Source organism: Patagioenas fasciata, chromosome 1 (assembly GCF_037038585.1).
Source record: "Patagioenas fasciata isolate bPatFas1 chromosome 1, bPatFas1.hap1, whole genome shotgun sequence".
NCBI classification, from domain to species: domain Eukaryota; kingdom Metazoa; phylum Chordata; class Aves; order Columbiformes; family Columbidae; genus Patagioenas; species Patagioenas fasciata.
The window spans coordinates 138121196-138145069 of record NC_092520.1 but is presented as its reverse complement, the minus strand read 5'-3'; the positions used below and the strand labels follow the sequence as shown (position 1 = coordinate 138145069).

General features: G+C 38.8%; 1 protein-coding gene across 21 annotated transcripts in view; it reads right to left on the bottom strand.

The window, feature by feature from the left end:
- Positions 1-23874, bottom strand: part of SOX5 (SRY-box transcription factor 5) — a 657930-nt gene that overhangs the window by 46817 nt on the left and 587239 nt on the right. For all 21 annotated transcript variants that reach the window (XR_011741632.1, XM_071815743.1, XM_071815738.1 and 18 more), the window contains one exon: positions 14318-14464. Coding sequence is in view for 20 of the 21 variants with exons in the window: in XM_071815743.1 (XP_071671844.1) it covers positions 14318-14464 (147 nt within the window). In the remaining variant the exon portion in view is untranslated. The remainder of the gene's footprint in view (positions 1-14317; positions 14465-23874) is intronic.

Here is a 23874-nt window from a genome sequence, read left to right as displayed (position 1 = left end):
AAAAGAGGTTGCAAGAAAAAAACAGATAGTTGTCAGACAGTTTGATCTGTGGCATCCTGAGCTTGTGCTGGGTAGAAACTGAAGTGCCCTGTATCCCGAAGCATGATGCCTTGTAGCTTGGGTCTTGGTTATATTTTTAAATCCTTGCTACATAATTCTGTCACAATAAAACCCAGAAGCCTAAACATGTGATGTCACATCCTTAATAATGCACTATCCCACCCATAACAAGGTTGTTCAAAAAATGGAAATAGACTGGATTTTGTTCATTGCCTAGACTGAACTTGGAGTTACCACCTTCCAACAAATAATCCCCAGTAAATGTTAAGCAGAATGAGCAGCAATGAAAACAACAAAACCTGAAAGGACGGGGAAGGACTTTGAAGGAAATAAAACAAGGACCTGCAAAGCCAAACAGCATTACAAACCGGTACATTTTAAATGAACAACAAGAAAACAGAAGCCACACTGATCAAAGCCTCCCACCTCCTCTCTGTGGTGGATGACACCTTCGCTGGGAGCACACCACCACCTCTAACCTCACACCTGCAAAAGGAATTAATTTCAAAAAGAATACAGACCAAAGCGTACCGTATCAAAACAAATTAGCAACAGACCCCTCCTCCTGCTGTGGTCAGGCAGGAGAAGCAAAGATGCTGCACGGATTCGAAGATTCAAGGGGGGCAAAAATAAGACAAAACAAAAACCCAGCTGTTGAAAACTTTAGAAGAAACAAGTCAAAAGAGCTTGAAAGAAAAGAGATTTCAAAGAGCTTGGACAACTGGCAGCGGGCTAAGATATTCTTTTTCAACAACCACCTGTGCTTTCTCTGACTTTGGATATCTCTATGTAGTCTAGGTAGATTTTTCACTAAGAGAGGCAGCAATGTATGCAGCAATATAAAAAAAGTAGTGCAAAAATAAAATGCACTGTTTTTATTTATAGATACATACAGCTGTAAGAAAGATGTCAAAATATGTTTTGTAACTGTAGATATGACCTGCTTGACAATTTTTTTTCCAACTAATAGCTTTTCAAAGGGAAACTATCAACACAAACTTCATCCTTCTTTAATGCTTGCGTTCTATTAACAACATCCCAGATCACTGTAATCAAAATGATTCTACAACTTTGTCTTGCTGGTTGTTGTCTCATTTTTTCATTTCACCTCCTTTTAGCAACAAGATGAAATCTAATCAGCAGTTCCAGAAACTAGAGGGAGTTTAACGTTCTGTAGGGAATGTTCAAAGCAAACACATGCTCCCTCATTGAGTACTGCACTCACAGAAGAAGAATTTGTTTAATATTTATGCTCCATCCATAACGACATACGTACGGTTAACTACTTAAGAGTACACCTGTTGGGAAGGGTCATTCCTTTTCCTGTGCTACAGTCGTGCCTCCTTCATTGCTGATTCCTTGGGTCATGCCAAAGGGACTTGGGTTCAGCTCGTGACTTTCCACCAAACTTTCTCTGTGAACTTGAATGAGTCACTCATTATCTAATCTACTGCACACAGTCACTGACATCTTTGCAAAGTTATGGTAAAATATTAGCAAATATAAATTTTAGTGGTTTGTGCAAAAGGTTACAGAAAGCAAAGGGCCATCTCTTTTGCCTCAATTCTCTAGTCACAAAATTGGAGAAAACACACCCTTTCATCTCTCTAAAGGGTTTATTTTATGGAAACTGGGAATACATCATATATATGTTTATCTAACTGCATGGAGACACCACCATTTACAACCTTTTAATATTAATAAGTACTATCGATGGTGTATTATTATCCTAATGAACGTATTTATCAACCATAATAATCATAATTAAAATGGAAATATATTGTAGTTTTGTATTTTATTTGCTGCTGTCAGTACTGAAGGCAGATTACAAGCAGAACAGTGCTGAAGAAGTATTCAGCCTCCCTTGGTGAATAGGCTTCAGATCCTATTCCTGATTCACACCAGCAAAAATGAAATCACCACCAGGACCGGCATCGGGGCCAAATTGCTGGCAGGCACAATGAACCACTAATTGCTGGACTCATTAGTAAGACTCATAGTTTGTCCCCATGAGATGCTGAACACTTTCAGCTCCTTTTAAAAACCAGCATCTCTAGAAATTAAAATTAACAACTGCAAACTAGTATTTCTGTTATACTGTAGAAACTCAGCATGAATTTGAAGTCAGATCACAAGAATGCCAAAAATCTATTATGTAAAATTAGGCAGATTTTAATCTACCATTTTCCTGTTAATTCTGTAGAACATGCATGCATCCATACACAATAGATATCCCATGCTGTTCCTCAAGCCTAAACAATTGGTTAAAATAGTTTTTGTAAAGCTGAAAAGACAACTGCCTTAAAAAATACCTTTCAAATAGCCCCAGCATCACACTGTTAAGATTGGCCTATTCTTTTCAGACATAAAACAAATGTCTATTTAAGAACACATCCAAATGCATTTCCATCACTCAGCCAGAACACATTCACCTCCCAGAAGCTAAGGCTGTAAGAGATGGAAAGAGAGAGGGAGAGAGAGAGGAGACCTTTAGTCCACCTAATGGCTTCACTACAGGCAATGAATCCAGCCCCAGCTCATTCCAAGTAGGTTCAATTGTGTCAAAGGTTACCCACAAGCTATTTCTTGATGATTTATAGCTGATGTCTACAGATCTCCTTTTATTTTAATGATGACTTCAATACAGATGTTAAGACACTCTTTGTCTTCACAGAAGTATACAAGAGGGAAGTTGACATCTTAAAAAAAAAATTCCAAGAGGCTGATTTGCTATTTCTGAACAGGGCCAGCTCTGGGCAGTTTTTACATCTTATCCTGAAGGAAAAAAAAGGGAGAAGAAAAAAGCCCCTTTCATCCTTTTCTCCCATACTAAAGTTGCTATGTTTTTGTGACTTATTCTGGGCACAAATCCTAGAGCACTGACTCAACATGTATGTCACCAGCTAATTAGGATCAAGACAAGACACCAGGATACTTGGTAAGCATAAGATAATTTTATCACATCACCAGTAATAATACGTATTTATAAAGCATTATTTTCCTCTGAGCACAGAGCAATTTACAAAGTGAGTCCCAAATGATACTATCACAAGAACCCTTCCACCCAGCACTGAATCATTTGGGGGTGAAGAACAGCAGCACTGGAAAAGCAGTAGCAAGACACACCGCATCCACTTGAAATTTAAGATGTCATGCCTACGAAAGCCCTGACACTTGTCCAAATTTGAGATTATTTTTAACCTCAAAATTAGGGTGTGTGAGTGCATGTTTGGGAGTGGGCACCTGAGGTCTGTATGCATATATGCATGTTTGGCAGTCATCATCTTTATAAACATTTTGAGCCCACGTGACAACCTCCATCTGGTTTGACGAAGTCCTCAAAGGTTCCACAACATCTGTATAGAGTGACAACGGGGTAGGGGGACACACTAAGCCCCTTGCTCCAGGAGAAGACTTCAGTGCTTACCCACACTTTAATAGACACCAGGAGATCCCCTAGAAAGAGTTATTCTGCATTTCCAGACAGAGTCCAAATACTGTGAGACTTCACAAATGAAACCAGGGCTTACGACTTCTGGCACTCTTAAAGCATCTTGCTCATTTTAAAATGAAGGCAGAAGAGAAAGTATCTATTCAATTTGTTCTACTCTGCAGGCCACTGAATATCAGTGTTATTTTCTTGCTTAGGCTAGCCAAAACTATGTGGTTGTTGTTTTCCTTACCCGCTAGCCCCAATGAACTTGAGTTGTTTGGTGAATTAGTGAATCTCCCGGGCATTACGCCACCACATCATTCCCCCTATGAGCTGCAGTTCACTGGGAGGACTCATTTTGTGTAGAGAAACTCATATTTCTAAGACTGCGTAATTAAGAACTGCAAATCCAGACATTAAATGCAGTGGGCAAACAATCACGTGACAACATTTAAACTTCTGATATCACAAAACAATACTTGACATGCATTTCTCAGTCAAATGCCTGTGTTGAATTTCCTTGACCTCCAATTAGGTCTGTGCCTTTTACAGAGAACACTGAAAACCAGTGCTATCTGCACATTTATTATGAATAATAAGCAAACAGATGAATTAATTCATCCCAGAATTTTAACTGCAGACTCTGTTTTCAGAAACTAGGATAGAAGTGTCCAGAAAAGGAAAGAAGGTAATTTCAGAGAAGACTAAGAATATTGGAAACATACGCAAAAGGGGATCATTCTGATCCACAAGCAAAGTAGAAAAAACAACAGAGTTTAGACTAGGATGACTCAAGATTTACTGAGGCAACCAACAACTAAATTCAAAATACATTAACTTAGAGCTGTAACCTGAAGTATATACAGCTCTTAGCATGGCTACAGATAAAAAATAATCACTGACCTGGAACGACTGCAGCCCTGAGAGCACTACCTTTGGAAAGAAATAAAGTCATAAGAACTCAACACAACAAAAATACTCTCCAGAATTGTTACATACGTATGTTTTCTTCCTAAATGTACACTGAATTAAAGCTGCTTTAGTAAGTCTGTCACTACACTACTCCCTTTCCCAGTACGCTGTCTCATAGTTTTCTCTGAAGCATTTTGGAGACGAATAAATGTACCCCCGAAACTCAACTTTAAGAAGCTTGTTGTGCCAGTTTTCCCATAGATGTGTCATATTGGGTTGTGTTTGTCCCTCTGTAACTCCTGTTGTGTTCTGTTAGCTTGAAATCATGTAACATGATGTGGCTGATTCATGACATGACATGTCACTGCCTGGCATGTCAGCCAAAAGCCTGTATGAACCCACGTGTTACATCTCCATCCACACATCGCTCCTAGGAATGGCCCCTTGTTTTAAATCTACTTGCAGGTGCTGGCACATCTACTCAAAGAAAGTTTCAGAACCACTAATAACTTATGAAACACTCGAAGTTATATTCTTTCTGTAACATCATGATTGGAAATTGAAAAGCCTTCTCTCCAGTGTTCCCATCAAAGTCTTCCCCTCCATGTGCTCCGCATGTCAGATACAGAGTAATCTTTTATCAAAGACTTATTTTGTTTTTTTTTACCAGTCATGGTATTAGCTTGTCTTTCTTTTAAAAGCAGCAAGGAAAAATGCAGCAACTGAAAGGAAATAAACAGAAACTATACTCATTAGTACTACAAGTACGTATTTGAATTTATAGTCTGGCAGCATCAGTGGATAAAGGTACACGATCAAGACCAAAATTTTAAATTGGTTTCATGTATTAAATCCTGTCAAATTACATCTAAAACCAAAATGGTTTGTTGGGCCAGCTTGCCTGCCTCTGATGTTCTTTGGATGTTCTTGAATGTTCTCTCTGGATACTTTCACTGGCAGATATTACAGTAAAAAGTCTAATTCTGCTGAGAAATATTTATGCCTTAGCAAAATTGCCAACATGGAGCCTTCTATGATTTGAGGCTGAAAACTAATCCCACTTGATTAAAATAGTAACACTCAGATTCATTTTGTTAGCTGCTTTCTAAGCCTTTGAGATACATTTATAACAACTGATAAGTTTCAGCCATGACAGCTTGAAGCTTTTTGTTTAAATGAGATTCTCACATATTCACGTGAATCTAGGAGCTGGGACCTTAAGGAAGCTCTCCATTATAAAATCACAAGATGTAGTCACACTGTTTAAAAAAATGTGTGTATTCTAAATTGAGGATTTCCACATAATTTCTCGGAAACCCTCTTTTGCACCAGTTCACTTTACACTAAACAATTCCATCTGCATTCTGTACAACAAATGTGTAGTCCTGAGAAACTTCAGTGAAATATTTGCCAAGCACTTCACGTAAAGTTAATACTAACCTATAAGAAACTGTCTTTTTGAATTTGAAAACAAAACAGATTCCTTCTCCATTCTGCTGCAAAATGTTGCTTTTCTTCAGCTATCCACAGCTACCAGGGATTACATATTAAAATGTTTCAGATTAGAAAATTTGTAGAGCTCCCTTGTTATATGATAATCATTCATCTGTGGGTATACAGAAATACTTACTGAAAAAATATATTTATTTGATGCTTAGTTTGAATTGAGTTCTGTCTGAATGTTTCAAGAGGAGCTAATTTCAAACCTAGCATGTAATGTGGAAGCAAACCACCCTTCTGCAGATTAAGCAAGCAGTTTCTGGAACCTGCTAGACTGACCACATTAGAATTTTATTCAATTACCTCAAAAATTTACTTTCTGTGTTGAAAAGAAGTTCTACATTTGGTAAAAGGTGGCTACATTGCTGTCGAGTAGATAGCTATGCCAAGGCAGCCTATACAGTTTAGTTTTGATTATTAACGCATGCCACAAAATACCCAAACATTTCAGATCAAACTGCAAAAGGAAAGGTTTAATTCCTGAAGCGAAACACCTGGGGCCCTTCTAGAAGTATCTGGTAGAATGAGAATCCTCTGCTCCATTTTGAGCTGTCTCTTAAAACATGAAATAAGTACATTGCTACAGTAGTAGTATTTTGCACAAGCCTGTGCTCCTGGAACAAATACACTCCTTGATTTTGAGAGTCTAATAGCTTGGAGTCTAAAAAATAAATCTCTCTAATAAAGGATGACCTTAATTTACAGGAATTTCATATTAAGAAGGAAACTAAAAATTAATCTCATATTGGCATTACTGGCTGGTTTGTTATCTGTATTTAATTTTGAGCCAATATTGGTCCTTCGTCTCTGTAGTGTTGTGATACTCGGAAGCCCCCAGTGAAGAATGCTACATCCCAAGCTGAACTTCGCCTATTTCTCCTCACATTTGGTTCCCCTCCCTCAGCAGAAAGACCCTCTCCTAAATATTTTCGAACTATACCCACAGAACAAGCCCACCCAAACGTGACGATGATGAACAAAAACCATTGCAACCTGGAAAATCTAATTTTTCTCTGTTTCATTATGCAGCTCCAGATTCCACGCTCTCCTAAAGCCCTTTTACTGCTATTCTTAGGACTGCACGGCCAGCTGGCAACAACAGCTCAACAGCTATCTTAGTGGCATTAAAAAAAATAAAAAAAAAAGACTTTGTGACACTGTTTACTTGGTTGGGACTCTTTCAGGTTCTTCTTGCAAAATGCTGCTCTTTGTCATCCAAGCTCTTTGTTCTAAGTGACACTAGATGGGCAGTTCTGTCAAAAAGCTTCTGCAGAAGTCAGCATTAAAGTATTTGTAAGTCACAGAGTAAGATGTAGAGCAGAAACAAAATGTTAGGTTCCAGCATTCCTGAACACTGAGGGATTCTTTAACTGAACCTCGCTCTAGTAGCTGCCTCCTGAAAGCAACAGTGTTTGGTTTAGTATCTTGGTCTTCAGTATTAAGCCAATGATGTGGATCATTTAACCAAAAGGAATGAAAACTACTACCTGCAGCCCACCCCACCAACCTTCCCACTTCGGAAATAGTAAGTTTTTTATTTATTCATACCAGGTAAGGAAAGAACTAGCAGCAAGGAACGGTAGTGAACTAGTAAGAAGCACACATTGCACATTGGTCATTACCACTTTGCTTCACATCTCTGTTGTTACCTGTCTGATTTCTGAAGACCTCTCTCTTGCAGAAATGCAGTGGTCTTGCCTAATTCACGTGTCTCACTTTCACTGTGTGACCACGGATTTCAGAGGGCTTTTTTTCCCTCCTTTGCTTTTTGCTCTGCTTTCTTTTGAGTTTTCATTATAAAAAGTGCCAACTGAGCCTGACAAGGGCTGAGTGGCTGGCAACTCTGCTTGCGACACAGGCTCTTGCCAGAGAGACATGACATCAAGAAACAGAGCTGTGGAGAGTTAATTTGAAAAAGCATTCCAGGAGTCCCTCCATGTATTTATAATTTATTTCTAGGAAAATAGGGAGGAGTGGAAGGCAGGAACAATACTGTACAAGCCCTACTGCTGCTGCTTTTTAGATACTGCAGTTAACATTGTTTGTATTGTTCGGAGCATTCTCTTATTTTGGAAAAGCATCTTGAGAAGTTTCACCGAAACACATCATTTCATTGTGCTCTGGCAAATGGTTTAAAAAGTCATTGTTTATATGCCTGGATATCATGAATAGGAAGGAGAACAACGAAGAGGAAAACAGTCTCAGAGATTCTGTCCCCAGATCCACCTTTTGTGGTTTGGGATTAAAAGCATGGGCAGCAAAGGGAAAAGGCTTCCAGGTAAAGAGATAATTAGCTACAAGGTCTCTATTAAGAATAGACACAGACACTACAGAAGTAGCACAGCACCAAGTAACACAGCACAGTGAAAGCAGATGATGTCTCGGTTTACAGATTCCTATACATCACTGTATCCATACTATAAATTTTTCCTGAATTATCTTAGAGCTATTTCTAACCTGCTCAATGCACTGACAAGGGGATTGGAAAATGCAAGCACTGAAAAATGTTTTGAATTTACTGATTTATAATATTTTAGCACTGTTATTCTAGTGCTGAAAATCTTACTAGATTGATCTACAAGATTTTTTTTTAATCAGTGGCATGTAAAGAATTGTGTCCAGCCTGGAAATTCAAAAAAATAAAAGAGCCTTCCAAATCTTGGAGATAAAGCTTTTGTAAACACAGCCTCAACATTCTAGCAGGGATGGTGCACCTCGCATCACTTTAATGAAAACTCTTGTTCTTCACTCTAAAATATTCTCAGTACTCTCTTTAATGAAAATAAGAATGCCTTAATTTCCTGCTGCTTGGGCAGGCATTCAGCAGCTGCTGAGCTCTTCAACCAGTAAAGAGGACAGTAATTGCCATTAGTATACGAGGCCTAACATATGCAATGGGTTAGTTTCAGACAAGTTCCTCCTCTCTGCTCTTCAGGGAAAATAATTTGGCCCCATCTAGTACAAGCAGTCACGCCCTTTGATCACCTGCATACAGCCACAATCAGTCATCTTTATCACACTGCTGTCCTCTTTCTAGCTGAAGTACTTCACAGTGCTGTGCAGAACAATTAGCTCATGTTTCCAAAAATATTTGATATCACTAAATCAAAAATGTTATGAAAACACCATTATCCTTCTGCATTTGAACAGCAATGCCTCTATCATTAGAGCTGAAATTAAATACTTTAACATGTTCAAAAGCAGCAGCTCTGAGGGTACAAGGAATCTGTATGTCTACTTATCAGCTAGGCTTCTGCAATAGCCATAGCTTTATGTAGTAAGTAAGATGATGCAGCTTAATGTTTTCCCCAAGATCTCCCCAGGAGAAATGTTCGCATTTTGCACTATCATACAAAAGAGAGAAATGAGAGAAATGGAAACAAATACACCCAAGTGAACAGGGCTGCTCAAGGCAGTCACCTGAAATTAAGTTCAAGCCAACAATTTGCCCAAAGTAGAATCAGAAATACCATCCAGATGAGTGTTGTTATTACCAGGCCATTTTAGAGCCTTTTTCTTTCTTCTTCGCTTTAGATGTTTTTCACTTTTTTCATCATATTTTATTCTGAGTCAAGAAAGCATTCCTACTGAAACTGCTAAGTATAGACTCATCATCAGGTTTGACTGGGACAGGAAAATCTCCAACCATCTCCCCATAGTAAATAGTTTACATATTTTTCCTAATAATATAGCCTGTGGCATGTCTGAATTCAAATGCCCATTTCCAAAGACTCTTATTCCTTATTTTTGTCCCTGGTACTGGATGTACTTGGTAAGAAAGTCAACAGTGACTCAGTTGTGGTTTTGTGTCCAGGCTTACCTTGCCTGGATGAGAATGGAGCAAACACACTGTTGGTCCCTTACTATCCTTCATATACTATAAACAGGATGCAAGACACAGGTGCTGCATGTGGCAGCAACCATAGCATCATCAGCAGATGCTCCTCAAAAATTGAAGAAGTTTCCCTGAAGTCTCTGGCCATTTTAAAGTCAATCTGTGCTGCAGTAGAGAGGCAAGCTCTAAGTCTTTCAAAGGCAATTCTATTGTTGACTATAGGCAAAACGAAAAATCTTCAGTCCAATGTTTACTCTGGCGATCAGAGGATCCGATAATGTGAAAATAAGGATTCACACTGATATTTGTCTGGATATTGCAGCTGAGGAGGATCTGACTGTGTATATCCAAACGCTTAGCGCTGTTTCTGGCTTGTCTGAAACACATTTCCTTTCCTTGTCACAACTCCCAGGTGCTACTGCTGAGCAAATAGTAACATCACTGCCAGAAGTATTTGAAAAGAACAACAACAACAAAAGATCTGGACAATCTATGATGCGCTGTTGCCATTGATGGAGACACAACTGTGAGTAGGGTTAGGGCTGAGGTCAAAACAAGGTTAAAAGAAAAGTGCCCAGGAATTTTTTCCTGTCACATCTCACACTGAATTGCTCCTGTTTTTCAGCAGATGCTACAGGAAATGCACAGTGCTCCATTAAATATGGGGAATCATTTAGCTACATTTACAAGCTACATTGAAAATTCACTCCAGAATTACTGTACTTGAAAGGTTACATGGAAAGAGCTAAGATATTGCACCGTGCAGGCACTAGATGCTATATTTATATGTCTAACATAAAAAGCGAGGAACAAAGGCAGGAATGAGCAGGGCCCTGTCTGTTTACAAGTGAGGGTGATGTTGCTGTCCTTATTCAAGAGTATAATGCACCTCATCTGAAGTCAGTGAAGACTGTACCTACCAGGTGAGAATCCTGGTACCATGGTAAAGGTCACTGTTCAAGATCAATCTATTCTCTATAATATTGTGGGGTGGGTTTTTTTTGTTTGGTTTGTTTTTTGTTTTTTTTTTTTAATCTCCTGCATGGCCTTGTACAAGCAAGAGGTTTGAAGTTAATCACAAGATGGACTGGTAGGTTATTCTGCCTAGTCCTTATCTGCACCTGTGCCTGTTCTCTCCTACTTACTTGGGAGCGTGTAAGCACCTTGAACACCCAACAGAGCAGCATGCAAGCATTTACACGATCAAAGGCAGAATGTGCTTAAGACAGACTTTGGAAATCCAGCACAATTTGGCAAACTTCAAAGATAGTTGCCTTTCAAATGGGTTGTGGAGGAGGCCTTGGTAAATTTGAATGGTATGATTAGCATACCGGCTGTTTTTAAAACTGCTCAAGAAGAAGCTGTGTTAAAATCCATTTCCGCAAGACACACGCATTTTCTTTTGGACAGGCTCCACTAGCTCTGTTTCTTAAATCAATTTTTCTGGCACAGATTTCTTCTTGGAAGAATGTACGACACCAGCTCAGTTTCCTAACCAAAACTTGACAGAATGTGTACAGCACAGCATAATGGCATCTCTACTTCGTGGCTTCTTAAAAGTTACAGTACAGAAACCTAGGAAGCGAATTTGACTATTCCAGGTCACATCTGCTGAAAGGCGAGTGAGACAACAGGAGATGCCAGGGTAGCCTGCTCAGCACAATGTTCAAACACTGGTGAGGGCCACTGATAAAAGGTTTGCCAACACAGGAGTTGCCAAGGTCTTAGAGGAGTTTCAGTGATGTGTTCAAGTCTTACTAGATTTAAAGGATGATCCTTGGCAAACTCCCCCTGATGCTTCTCAGCGTTGCTAGAGCCAACAGTTGTTCCATCTGCTGCTGAGGCCGACTTTGAAGAATCCTTGCAAAGAGCAGCACACTAACTTTAACACTACACAACAGGGAAAAAACCACAGCTTTTCAGAACTGACCTAGATGTTTGCCAGTAGCTTGACACAGTCTCAGGTAAGGCTGTCTCCTTGTCTCCAAACACTTGAATGTACTACCAAAGCCGTGCCAGTGTAAACTGTGGGCTGAAAATAGAGATTCAGCAAACAGCATCTATTGAAAGCTTGTCTAAGGCATTAACTGTTCATCCGTGGAAGTCTGACGTACAGTAACAGTGAGAAAGACCACCACGGACTAACTTCAAGAACCAAGTTGCTGCGGAGGATTCAAAAAAACATATTAAAAAATGGCTGTGAAACTCAGACAGATACTCCCTGACAACAGCTAAAAAAAAGGTTAAATTTTAAAAAAGTAAATAAAGCAGCAAACACATTAAACTTTAGGAGCTGTTGAACACAAACAAGCTTTGAAACAGCAAAGGAAGGTCCACACAGACACAAACAAAGGTGTTTAGTTTCAACACATAAGCTTCAGTTTCTGCCACTGTGACAGATTTACCAGTGTTTTTTCTGAGCCAGGCCACTGCACTACTGTATAAGCTTTATTCTAATTACTGTAGGCTCTATAAAGGTTTCTTTATCATTTAGTATTATAAATAATTGTGCTTCCAGGCTGGAGTTCAAAGCTCAGTATAGCACTCGCACACCACCACAGGCAGGTCAGGTGCCCTTTCTCCAATTCTCCTCTCTCTGGTGCTGAGGACAGACAAAGTGATATGTCTGTCATACGCCATTACCATTAGAACAGAATCTTGTTCTTTTATTACAACTGAACTCCGCCGGATTTCTCAGCAGGAATGCTAAGTGAAATCAATGTCTTGGATTTCCAGGCTGAGCTTGGAGGTCACAGCCACTCTATCATTTCTCAGCATTATCCTTTCTCTTTCTCTCTCTCTCTCTCCGAGCCTCCAACTGGCACACAGCAGATTGAAAACAGCATGCATCACAGGGCTCACGCTGCACAATTTTACAGCCTTTTGGAGCCCCCTTCCTTTCCTTGTGGCCCTTTTTTTTTTCTTTTTCAATTTGCAAATAAGTTTTGTTTGTGTCCTACAGAACTGCAAGCCAAAGGCACTGAACACCTACAAATATGAAAAAGCAATAAAACACAAGGGAGAACAGAGCTGATCTTGACAGCTGCCAGTAAGACACCTATGCTTGATGTTACTGGTAGATACGGCATGCCTTCTAATTCCACAATTGCCACAAAATAAATATTGTGTCCCCTTGGATCTCATCAGACATTCTGCTTGTGCACAAGAGATCCAAAAACAACACCAGGATTTGAAGTGCAGTGGATCTAGCAAGCTGCTAGCCACACACAAAAACCTTTTGTAAAATGCACAAAAAAATCTCTTGTTAACCATAGACATGACGTCTTGGAAAACAGCAACAAAACAACCAACCAAAAAAACCCCACCAAAACCAACAACAAACAAAACAACACACAAAACTAAAACAAACCCAAAACCCATCATCAAGCACTGCATGGCTTTGTGATTCCTCACTCTACAGTATATAAAAGAAGCCAAGGCAAGGAAAAACTTCAGGAAGTCAGAAAGTCTGAACTGAGGAGAGAAGAAAGAAAACATCGACCCAGAGCTTGATTCATTAACACAAAAGCTACTACTTCCACACCATCTATTTTATTCTTTGAACATGTATCTCACCGAGCTGAAAAATGGTATTATTTATTTGTCTGGTTATTTTTAATCTGTGCTTCTTTACTGTTAGGGTGAAAACAAGACGCTATTGTCAATTCAAGGAATTTTTTCTGACATGATAAAGGACATGGCAGCAGGCTAGAGGACACTGACAAAAAGAAAGGACACATTTTTACTAAGTTTTTGCTGTCACCTAAATGGGACTCCTTTTTCCCTGTGTTCCTTAGTTAAATTCTTCCTAGATGTTTTGCAACACGTAAGATGTGCCATTCAATTTTGACCCATTACCTTTTGCTCAGCTGTGACATACAGTGAGCTGATCTTCTTTCCCTGAATGTATTCTGTGTCTTTGTTCCAGGTAAAACTAGTCACACACTGGCAGTATTATACAGATGTGACTACATGCAGGTAATCTGATCTCTTAAATGAGTATGGACCTAATTGCCCATCTATGACCAGTATTACTCATCGGAGCCCATTGCCTGATGGACAGATACAAGCCCTGTTCTACAACACAACAGACATTGCTTTGGAGACTTGTTCCTTCATGAACAAGTCCCACTGAACCCCAGGACCAGATGTGGCTGTGGATGAGATGTCCCATCTCTTGTTGGCACACTTCTAACCTGACACTGGTTCAGTGTTCTTGAAAGGAAACAACAGTTGTGTGTTGAAATAGGAGCTGGTCACCTTGGTCTGCTACCTGTTACTGAATATGGAAGAAACAGCAGTGTGGCAGCTAGGACACTGCAAGGGAAACCATGGGACCTCAGTTGAGGTGGTGTCTGTTACTGACGCGGTTGTGTATGAATGGTTGTTCGCTGTTACTGTGCTGGGCTCCTCTCACTGGAAAAACGGCACTACAAATATTCTCCTATTTCAGGAAACCATCCTGCTGCCTGCAACTGAGAGGCACACAGATACCCTTCTGGAAAAAAATACCCACAGCCCTACATGCAAGTACCCACGTTGTCAGAAACATGATGCTGCAGGGCCCGGTACAGTACCTTGCTTTTGGGTGGAGGGCTGTTTGTGCTCTTGTCTGTGTGGATGCTGGTAGGGGATACAGCAGCACCAAGGTTACCCTGGGGTATGCCAGGTATCTTGCCTCCCGGAGACACTTGCATCGCAGCAAGTTGGGCAGCATACAACTGCTGTAAAAACAAACAAAAAATGGGAGGGGGGAGTGGGGAGAGAGAAAGAGAGGAGAAACATCATCAATAAATAAGTAATTTTCCCCAAGCTTCTCCCATTGCAGATTGATATGATTTCCTTCTGATGGATATTTTTTATTTAGCACACTGATATATTTCAAGACAAGAATTGTCATCTCAACTTTTGTGACTCATTCCCCAGGGCATGAATGACAGATGTCACTATGAGAAATGTCCAAGCTTCCCTGTGTGTCCAGGGATTCAAAACGAGGAACAAAAGTCAGTCTTCACGGTTTGCCCAAGCCACTGGGTAATCTTTCCTTTCCTGAGATGATTTAGACATACAAGGATCTCCATCGATAATATGCATCAATCACTGTGAAATTCACATCATGTTTGATATGATGGTCTCTGTGCTACCATTTTACGTTTCTTTATCTTCTTGCTGTTTGCCTTGTTTGCACAGGCTGTGAGGTTTTGGGGACAGGGAATGACAAAATTCTTTTTCGCACTGTGAGAGTCCACTCTCAGTTGGGTTCTGGGGAGCCACTACAGTCAATATAAAAATATACATATCGATGGCCATGTACTGTCCATTAGCAACTAGAAGCTCCAGTTAAGACTAAAAACTCTTTCTGTGACAGACGCAAAGTAGACACACAGTGGGAATGCTTTTCTCTTCAAAACTAAACCAGCAAGGCACTTTAAACACATACTTGATTATTAGCATGTGAATACTTATAATCACAGTCATCTGTTTAAAGTTAAGCACTACAGTAAGAGTTTAATGGTCAGAGGTCAAAAGCAGAGAGAAACAGGCAAACTGGCAGTGCCTGGAGGTTCCCCTGACCTCAGAAATAAAAAGTGGAGAAAATAAACATGGTGGGCAGGAGAAGCAGCAGTTGTTGCTGCTTTGTGAATAGAGAGGAGTTCAGGTGAAGCCAAATAGAAGTCAGATGCCTGAGAGTTGGTAATGTGGCAACAAAGGCTTTCCCTCCTCGGTCACCATATCAAAGACTCATGCTACATATTATTTGTGCTGTGCAGTACATGCGTAATGTGTAACACTGAACGATGGGTCTCTCTGCCTGCAGGTGCTAACAGAGCTTCTGAGATGCAAGGGATAACATGAAGGAACATGGAAGTGGATGTGAAAAAACAAGGGGGCTTCAATGACTACGCTAAGAAAGTCTTGTTACTGGTGCTTAGTTTTTTAGTTAATTGTATATTCTGATAAAAGAACGAAGGTCAGATTGGAGAGCACAAAGAAATGCTAACCCAAACCAGCAAGCTTGAAAGAAGAAAGTGAGGATTCATTACAGAACTATTCCACATGGAGCTGTGCAAAAGGTAGAGAGACACTGCTAATGTGAGTTCAGCGTACGTAAGCCCTGTAACAAACAGCTGAGTTGATTAGATGGGCAAGATTTTCTGCTGAATCTTGGACAAACCTAGACGTTGTCCCCTGGTTCCCCATACAAACTCTTCCCTTCACTGGTGCCTTTTCACATAATTAAGAATAACTCATTTCTGCTCTTTTGGGTGTAATCAGGCACCAAGTTTTTAGTTATTTCTTTTTTACTCCTCCTATTCTTTTCAGACATTCTATTCTTTCCAGTTTTGAATCCTTTTTATTTCTTTTCTCTTCTTTGATCACTGCTTGTTCCTTATTTTTCTGTACTTCTTAATCACCATTTTTCCATCCCTTTCTGTTTAGTCTCCCTCTCTTTCCCTATCATCCATTCATTCATGCATTGTCTCTTTGCCTCCTCCTCAAATTTATTTATTCATTTATTCTATGTGTTACCCCCAGCGAGTCTGAGCCAAATAGATGCAAATCAACTACAGATAAAAGTCATCAAAAACAATCCAGCCACAAATCAGTCACAGATTCAAATGCATGTATTTATCAGTTGAAGTTCATATCCATTCATTCTTTCAAAAGAAGACTAAATCCAGCAGGGAGAAAGGAACAAGGGTCTGTGTGAACCAGAGTAGAACTGTGGCAGGCAGCTCAAGGAAAACCAAGTCAGCTTTATGTATGAAATAATGTATCAGAAAAGCAACACTTGTTTAAGAAATAGGATACATGGATAGCGAACAGCTCAAACATAACTGGACTCCCGTGATGACAAAGAAGAACTAGGGAAAGTTTTTCCTTCTCTTTTGCTCCCTATTGAAAAAAAATGACAAAACAAATTGAGGCAACTAAATGAAAAATACAAAAAAATGTCAAACAGCCACTAAGCAAGAAAGGTTCAAGCTTGCTGCTTATCTATAGCTTAGATATCAGATAATATGTCTAGTCCACAAGTAAAGGTTAAAATAACATAGGCAGTTTGGACATTTAGCAGTCACGGACCAACTGGAGGTCACTGACAGTCCACAAAGGCCTGTTGAGGACTGAGCCTCCCAAAAATTTCTGTGAGCACTCAGGGAAGACTTTTTATAACAGAGTACTTATCCTGAAAAGAACGGGAAATCTCTACCTCAAACATAGCTCTCAACCTTCTGTTGAGGTTCCAAGAGTGAATTACGACAATTGAACCATATGAAATACATGCATACCATGATGTCCAAGGATCTGTACCATCTTACATCTGTTCAGTGGTCACTGAGAAATGTGCTGGAAGATGTGGTTGCTCCTTACAGTATTGTGATCAACCACTTTTTTTTACAGTGTTTGCAAAACAGACATTGACTAAATAAGCATGGGGAATGAATTTCCCTAGGCAACAGCCCAGGAGAAAGCCATATTTTTAGTTGATAAACTGAATAATACGGCATTTCAAATGCATGTCTTCTCAGCTGGGGGACATCTCAAGAGAGTGAAGTGCACAGTATAGTGTAGAATAATCTGGAAGGAGGGGTGGACAAAAACCTATAAAGCCTTCATTCATGCTTTGTACAAACTTCTGTCCTCCTGCTATCAGATTCAACATCTCACCTTTATTTAATTCATTTTGAGAATTAAAAACAAACATTAAATAAAATCCTATAAGAGGTTCCTTGTTAGACTACCCTCTTAAAAAGTTCTTTCCTGCAACACAAACCAACTATTCTACTGAAAAGCAACATCCAACCCAGCTCTAAAATGAAAAACACATAGTTCATGGAACTGAATCCTATTTAATCCTATTTAACCAGCAAGACTGTGCCTGTATTCCCCCCCTTATTTCAAAAAATGGAGCACGTTTCTTAGATTGTCAACATTTTCGAGCTTTGACATTATTGAACTTGTCTGTTCATATTTAGTTGTTTTAGGACATGATGACCTTTAGCTTATACCCAAGGAAAGGGCAATGGTGTGACCAAGTGCTGTGAATCAAGACAGCTAAATGACAACAATTTACGCATTCATTTCATAGACAAACTGAACTGCAACACAAGAACATTTCTACCCCTGCTTCCCCAATAGAGTTTCAAATTTTGGAACAGTGTATGAATGGCTCTCTGTTGAAACATTCAACCATCATCTAAAATGCATCCTTATACTTTTCACAGTAATGAAACCAAGACCTCAAAAAGTGCATTGAAAATAGTTTTAATCTTTATCACTGCTGTAATACACAGTTCTTGAACCTCTTAATTTGTATCCCAAACAGAGACTCCTGAAACCACTTCTGCTGCCTTCAGCTAACCTAAAGGCTCAATCCCAAATTCTAGCACTCAAGATCATTTTGCTACAATACAACTCATACAGGACTTACAGGACCTTTGGGGTCCTGATAGATGTATTGTGATGAAGGCAGTCAGTTGAAATCAGTGAAGCACCACTGCTCTAGACAAGTTTATTTTTGCTATTCATAATAAATAAAAAAGGACAATGTTCTGCATTTAGTAAGCTAGCTAATATTTCTTCAAGAAGGCAGAATTTTGCTTCTGAAAAAGCAATTAAAAAGTAGCATTTATTGTTTGTTTATAACTAAATAACTATGTTTCAGCTCCCCTACCCATGTGCAATATTGCATGTCTTGTTAATGTTTTCTCATTAACCTCTTATGAAAATCGTTATGGAAGCAAAATCATCAGAACACAAGCACAATGTGATATACTTTAAAATGAGCAGGAGGTACGGTTATTTTTTTTACATTGCCCCTCTGTTCTTAAGCTATTAAAAAAAAGTTCTCTCATCTCCTTAGGTCATCACCTAAACCATTTATAATTCTTCCAATATATTAAGCAGAAATATTCAGCTGAACTCTCCAAATGGACTAGCTCTAACAGCTCTTGGCTTGATGACTCTGTAGTACATCAATAGCAAAGCCTTAAGGTTAGACCGGCTTTGAAATCTTCCCCCTTGGGCATTGTTGTTACTTGTTAACAATGTTCATTACTGCTTTGAGGGTACACTAAAAATGAATTCTTGTTCTGTTAATACAGAAAATGAGAATGAGATTTAATAGCAATTTTAAAAAGGGTTGAACAAAGTGTTAGCAATTACATAGGCAGAGATAGTTGATTCAAGCACCTATAGGCATTTGGATTACAGTATTATCTCTTATTAAAATATTTTTATTAGTGAATAGTAGAGATGAAGAGCTGTTATTAAAAAGAAAATACAGAGAGATACGGACAGGTGGTACTAGAAACTGAATCAGTTACTGCAATATATTTGTTTCTGATACAAACTAGTTTTTCCGTGGAGTTACTACAGTGATGAATTTACAAACCACTGTGCTTAAATGTCTGAAGTGTTGACTGATCCAACACTTCAATTTCTTTGTCATTCTGAGACCCGTCATTAAAAATCTACACATGAATGGCCCTGTGCTTTGATTTTTGTATAATCTGGGGGAAAAAAAAGGTATAAATTGAGATTCTCTCATTCAGAATACATGAATTTCATTTCCTTTACCTCTAATGTTATGCTTGTATAAGGCATGCAAAGTATTTGATTATGGAAGAAAGAATTCATTTTGGATTTGTTCAGGTGTTTTTTTAATTTAAAAAAAATAGGTCACAAGGAATCAGAAAAAAGAATTCACTTAAACATTTGACATACATCCTACTGTAAGGTTTTTAAAAACAGTGGCAACATAGGAAAAAAGATAGCTTTAGGAATTACAATGAAAGCTGCGCTCATCAGTGATTGGTAGCAAAGCTTTCTAGATCTTCTATGTAAAAAAGTTCTTCATTTAGTTCTCCATTATATATCTGAAACTTTAAAATGCCAGGTTTTCATCTTTTCTGTGGCTGAGTTTCCTTCAAAGATTGTTAGCCAAACATTTAAAGCGACACTCTAATTTGTACATTCCAAACTTCAGCAAAGGCTTTATAGTGCCATTTGTTTGCACCAACTGGGAGATTTTCAGAAAATAAAGATAATATATGAACACAAATTCAATAAGCTTCTACAAAATCTTGCCCAAAGAACCCACTGCAAGCTGAATTTTACTCAGCTTCAGTGCTTGACTTTGCTCGCTTTCACTTCAAACTAATTTACAATAAGAACAACATAGCTTGAGATCCTGAGATTCACTTAAATTATTTGTGTTTCTTTTGGTTTATTTATTTTATTCTGCTCTTTAGAATTCTGAACAGAGTTGGATGATTACTACTGTTCTATCTATCATCTGCCTTTATCACACCCTTTTCCTAAAAGAAGTTGCCCTGGCTCCCAGTGTTGAGCTATGCATATGTCCCATAGACGCTCCTTCTGGCAGGGGACCTTGCCTCAACTAGTGTTTTCTTTATTTACCAAATAAAAGATAGCAAGCTGGATGAATCTGCCCCAGAACTGTGGACCACACAGAGACTAGAGAAGATACACTTGAAAGGCTACACTGTTCTCTCCTGTGGCCACCAAAACCAGTTAACTGCCTTGGACAACTCCCATTCCAACTTTGCTCTGCATTTAGCCTAAGGGAGGAAAACAGGTAAGTAAACCATGAATCAAGGAACAATAATAAATATTTGAAAGTTAAGACTGGGCAAATTTGTAGATAAGTAATATGCTGCTTTTAATCAGAGAACATTGGTAACACTTGGAGGGATTGCCTAGAGAAACGGTGGATTTTGACTCTTGATGTTTCAGTCAAGATCAGATCTGTTCCTGGAAAAAGATTTTTAGACAAAGAGTTTATTATGCCTAATAATAATTTACATCTTGTTTTGTCAGACTAGACAATCTAATAGTCTCGCTAGCCTTAAAAAACCCGAGACTCAGAAAGAAACATTAAGAAAAACAAGTTCTCATTAGAAAAACTGTAAAGCATTCACAAACAGAACAAGGCTTCATTTATATACTTCTTGCATGCAAGTTACAAGCACAGCCTTGTAGCTACCATCTCCCTCATATTAGAAAAACATCACTTTTAGAATTGGTAACCACAAGGCTCCATAAAATATGATTCTAGTAGCTGATCTCTAGAGCTCCAGGCCTGCAGCCCTTATTCCTGAGAATAATCTCACTGTAGTCAACAGGACCGCTTTGCCCGTGCCACGCTCAATGCACTAGTTCTCTTCTCATTTGGAACCTCCATGGTATGACCAACTTTGGCATCCAGAAACAAGGCTGGAGTCCAGGTGTCATGGTTTAACCTAAGCTAGCAATACAAAAATGATAGCTGCTCACTCACTCCCCTCCCCACGCCCAAATAGGGGAGAGAATCAAAAGGGAAGGGAGAAACTTGGATTGAGATAAACACAGTTTAATACAAATAACAAAATACTAATACACTACTAGTAATTATATATATGTAATAGAAATAGGCAATTCTTCATGAACTCTGTCCACACAGAGCAGCCAGTCCCAGGAAGCAGCAACTGGTCCTGAACAGCTGATCCCAAAGAGAGAAAAGAGGAAAAAGGCAGAAAGGCCCAGAGGCCTGTACAAAATGTCAGGATGGCAAAAGGCCGAACTAAATGCCCCAAACAGAATTCCCTGGCTCCCACATAAGAAGCAAAGAAAGCAAAGAAGTGACAGAGAGACCAGAATATCCCAACTCTCCTTAAATATGAAGTATGACGCCAATGGGATGGAATACTCCTATTGATCAGTCTGTATGTCAGTCAAGCTCTGCCCCATCCATGCCCCACTTCCTTGCTGCCTCACACCTGTGGGCAGAGCACTCAGAGTGTCCTTGGCTCTCAGACCAGAGCAATTAAAAACATTAACTCTGTTCTGGGGTGTTATCTGCTTGTTCTCAAACTAAGTCCAAATAGTGATCATGCTAGCTATGAAAAAGAAATGTTTCTAACTGCATGTAGAAAATTAACTCATTTTCAGTTAAACCAGCACACCAGGTCACTGAAAAACTGAATGAGCTCTAAGTCCACATCTGAAGTAAGAGAGACTTCTACCATCATTGCAATACATTCAAAACAACGCTTGCTTTGCTTGTAAAACAGTCAATAAAATAAAAAATGGGGGTACAATTTATCGTAGCTCTGAGTTTTGTTAGAATCTGATGTCATGAAAAGGACAATCACTTTAGCTAAAGTAAAGCAATATTTGTATTTATAGTAGCTTCCATGTGAAAGACAATAACCATAACACTCCAAAATGTTAGCAAATTCAGTCTTCCTTGAAAAACAGTCTTTATTTCTCTCAATGGCTAAATGCTATTCAAATATTAGTGAAAATCAGCAAACATGACATCAACTGACCATCCCTAATGACACAGGAAGACTGTAGGAAGCTTCTGATTAGAGTCTAGACCTCGTGGCTCCTTTGTCCCATGCCTTAACAAGAAGACAATCCTTCTACAGGATGTAACTGTAGGAACTTATCAATAGACACTTCCTATCAGAGGCTAATAAGATCTGTTACTTTCTGTGATAAAAAATAATTGTAAACTGTGTGTTTAAGATTGCTTGCTCTTTACAAATGAAGAGTTTTTAACTGGAAAACTGCCCAAGTGGCCTACAGATTCATACATACCATGTTCACACCATATGACAGTAATTGAAATAGAGTGCCTATATGGAACACATATTGGAGAGGAAACCTGATAATGTCTTCTGGAAAAAGCTTGTTGGATGAAATGTTGCAGATAAACAGTGTACCCTTCAAGGAAAGTAATTAATATTGTACGTATTTAAAAATATATATATAATCTAGCAATAATTTATTCCTATAGTTTGTTGTGCAGTGTCAGAATATATGTATTCTTGCTGCCATTATTTATTTTTATGCCAACAGAATTTCTTCTGTTAGAAGAAAAAGATAAAATAATTTCTTAAAAGTAAGGACATACTTTTGGCAGCATACTCCTTAAGGAGCATACAGTGGGATGGGGAGTGGTAATATAGAAGACTAACAAACAACAGAGATGTGCAACCTAAGAAGGGGCATTTGTTTTGTAAACTGCATTCCCTTTATCACTGACTATTCTGTAATAAAGATGAAGTGTTTGTATGAAGGTTCCACATGGAGTCTTTTGTCCCAGTAGGGCTTTTCCAAATTAGAAGCTTGAAGTCAGTGAAGTGGCCCAGACATACTCCTGTAGGAAAAATCACACCAGTGTCTATTTGTTTACCACAAGTATGTTTCCCAAGAGTTTATTTTTTGGTATATCCAGATTTTTGGCAACTAGGCCAGAGCACCTGACTCCAGTAAGTGTAATTCTCCATTTAAGAGAACAAAATTATATGAGTGGCCATTTGACAAAATACGTATTTCATATTACATTGCTTTACTTAACTTGTACCATATATAATCATTCATTGTTATCCGTTAAGTGACGAGAGTAGTTAATAAGCGAACACTGCCAACAGAATTACTGTAAATAAGGTTCTATACATTTCAGATTGCTGAGCTATAATTAAGGCATTTCACTATTTTATACACATCTTAAGCGACTCTTTCTCCAGCTTTTATTTATAGATTTTCTGTTTGCATTTTAAGTTGTATTCAACAAGGAATTTAGTCAGGAAAACTCTATGCCTACTTTAGGACTGATACTGAATTAATTACTTCAAATCTGAATATTCTGTTTCTCCTGAAGTGAAGTGCAGAGCTCACGGTAGAAAGATTAAGGTCAATTGCATTTCTTATTTTGAGAACACGGATTTGCTAACTTGAATGCTGATATGGTATCAGGTTCTTGTATCTTGACAACTATAAGATTCCTCGGTGCCTTGCCCCTCCTCTTCTTCAGGAATAAAGCGGTGAAATAGGTGTTTCAAAGTACATGTGGACCACAGCACTCAGCCTGCTCTAGAAACTCTGTTGTGGCAAGCTGTGACAAGAACAGAGTCCTCAAATGCTGAAGTCTCTCCTTAAAGGTAGCAGAAAGATGATAATCACCTACCAGAAGCAACAGTGTCATATGACCAAATGATGGTATGTGGGAGGGGACAAGAAATAAATTAAACTACAATATAAGTTGAAAACATTTCACTTGGATTTTTTTCCCAGTATGTTTCTGAAAGCTTCCCCATGGTTGTATCTTCTTTTGTTAATT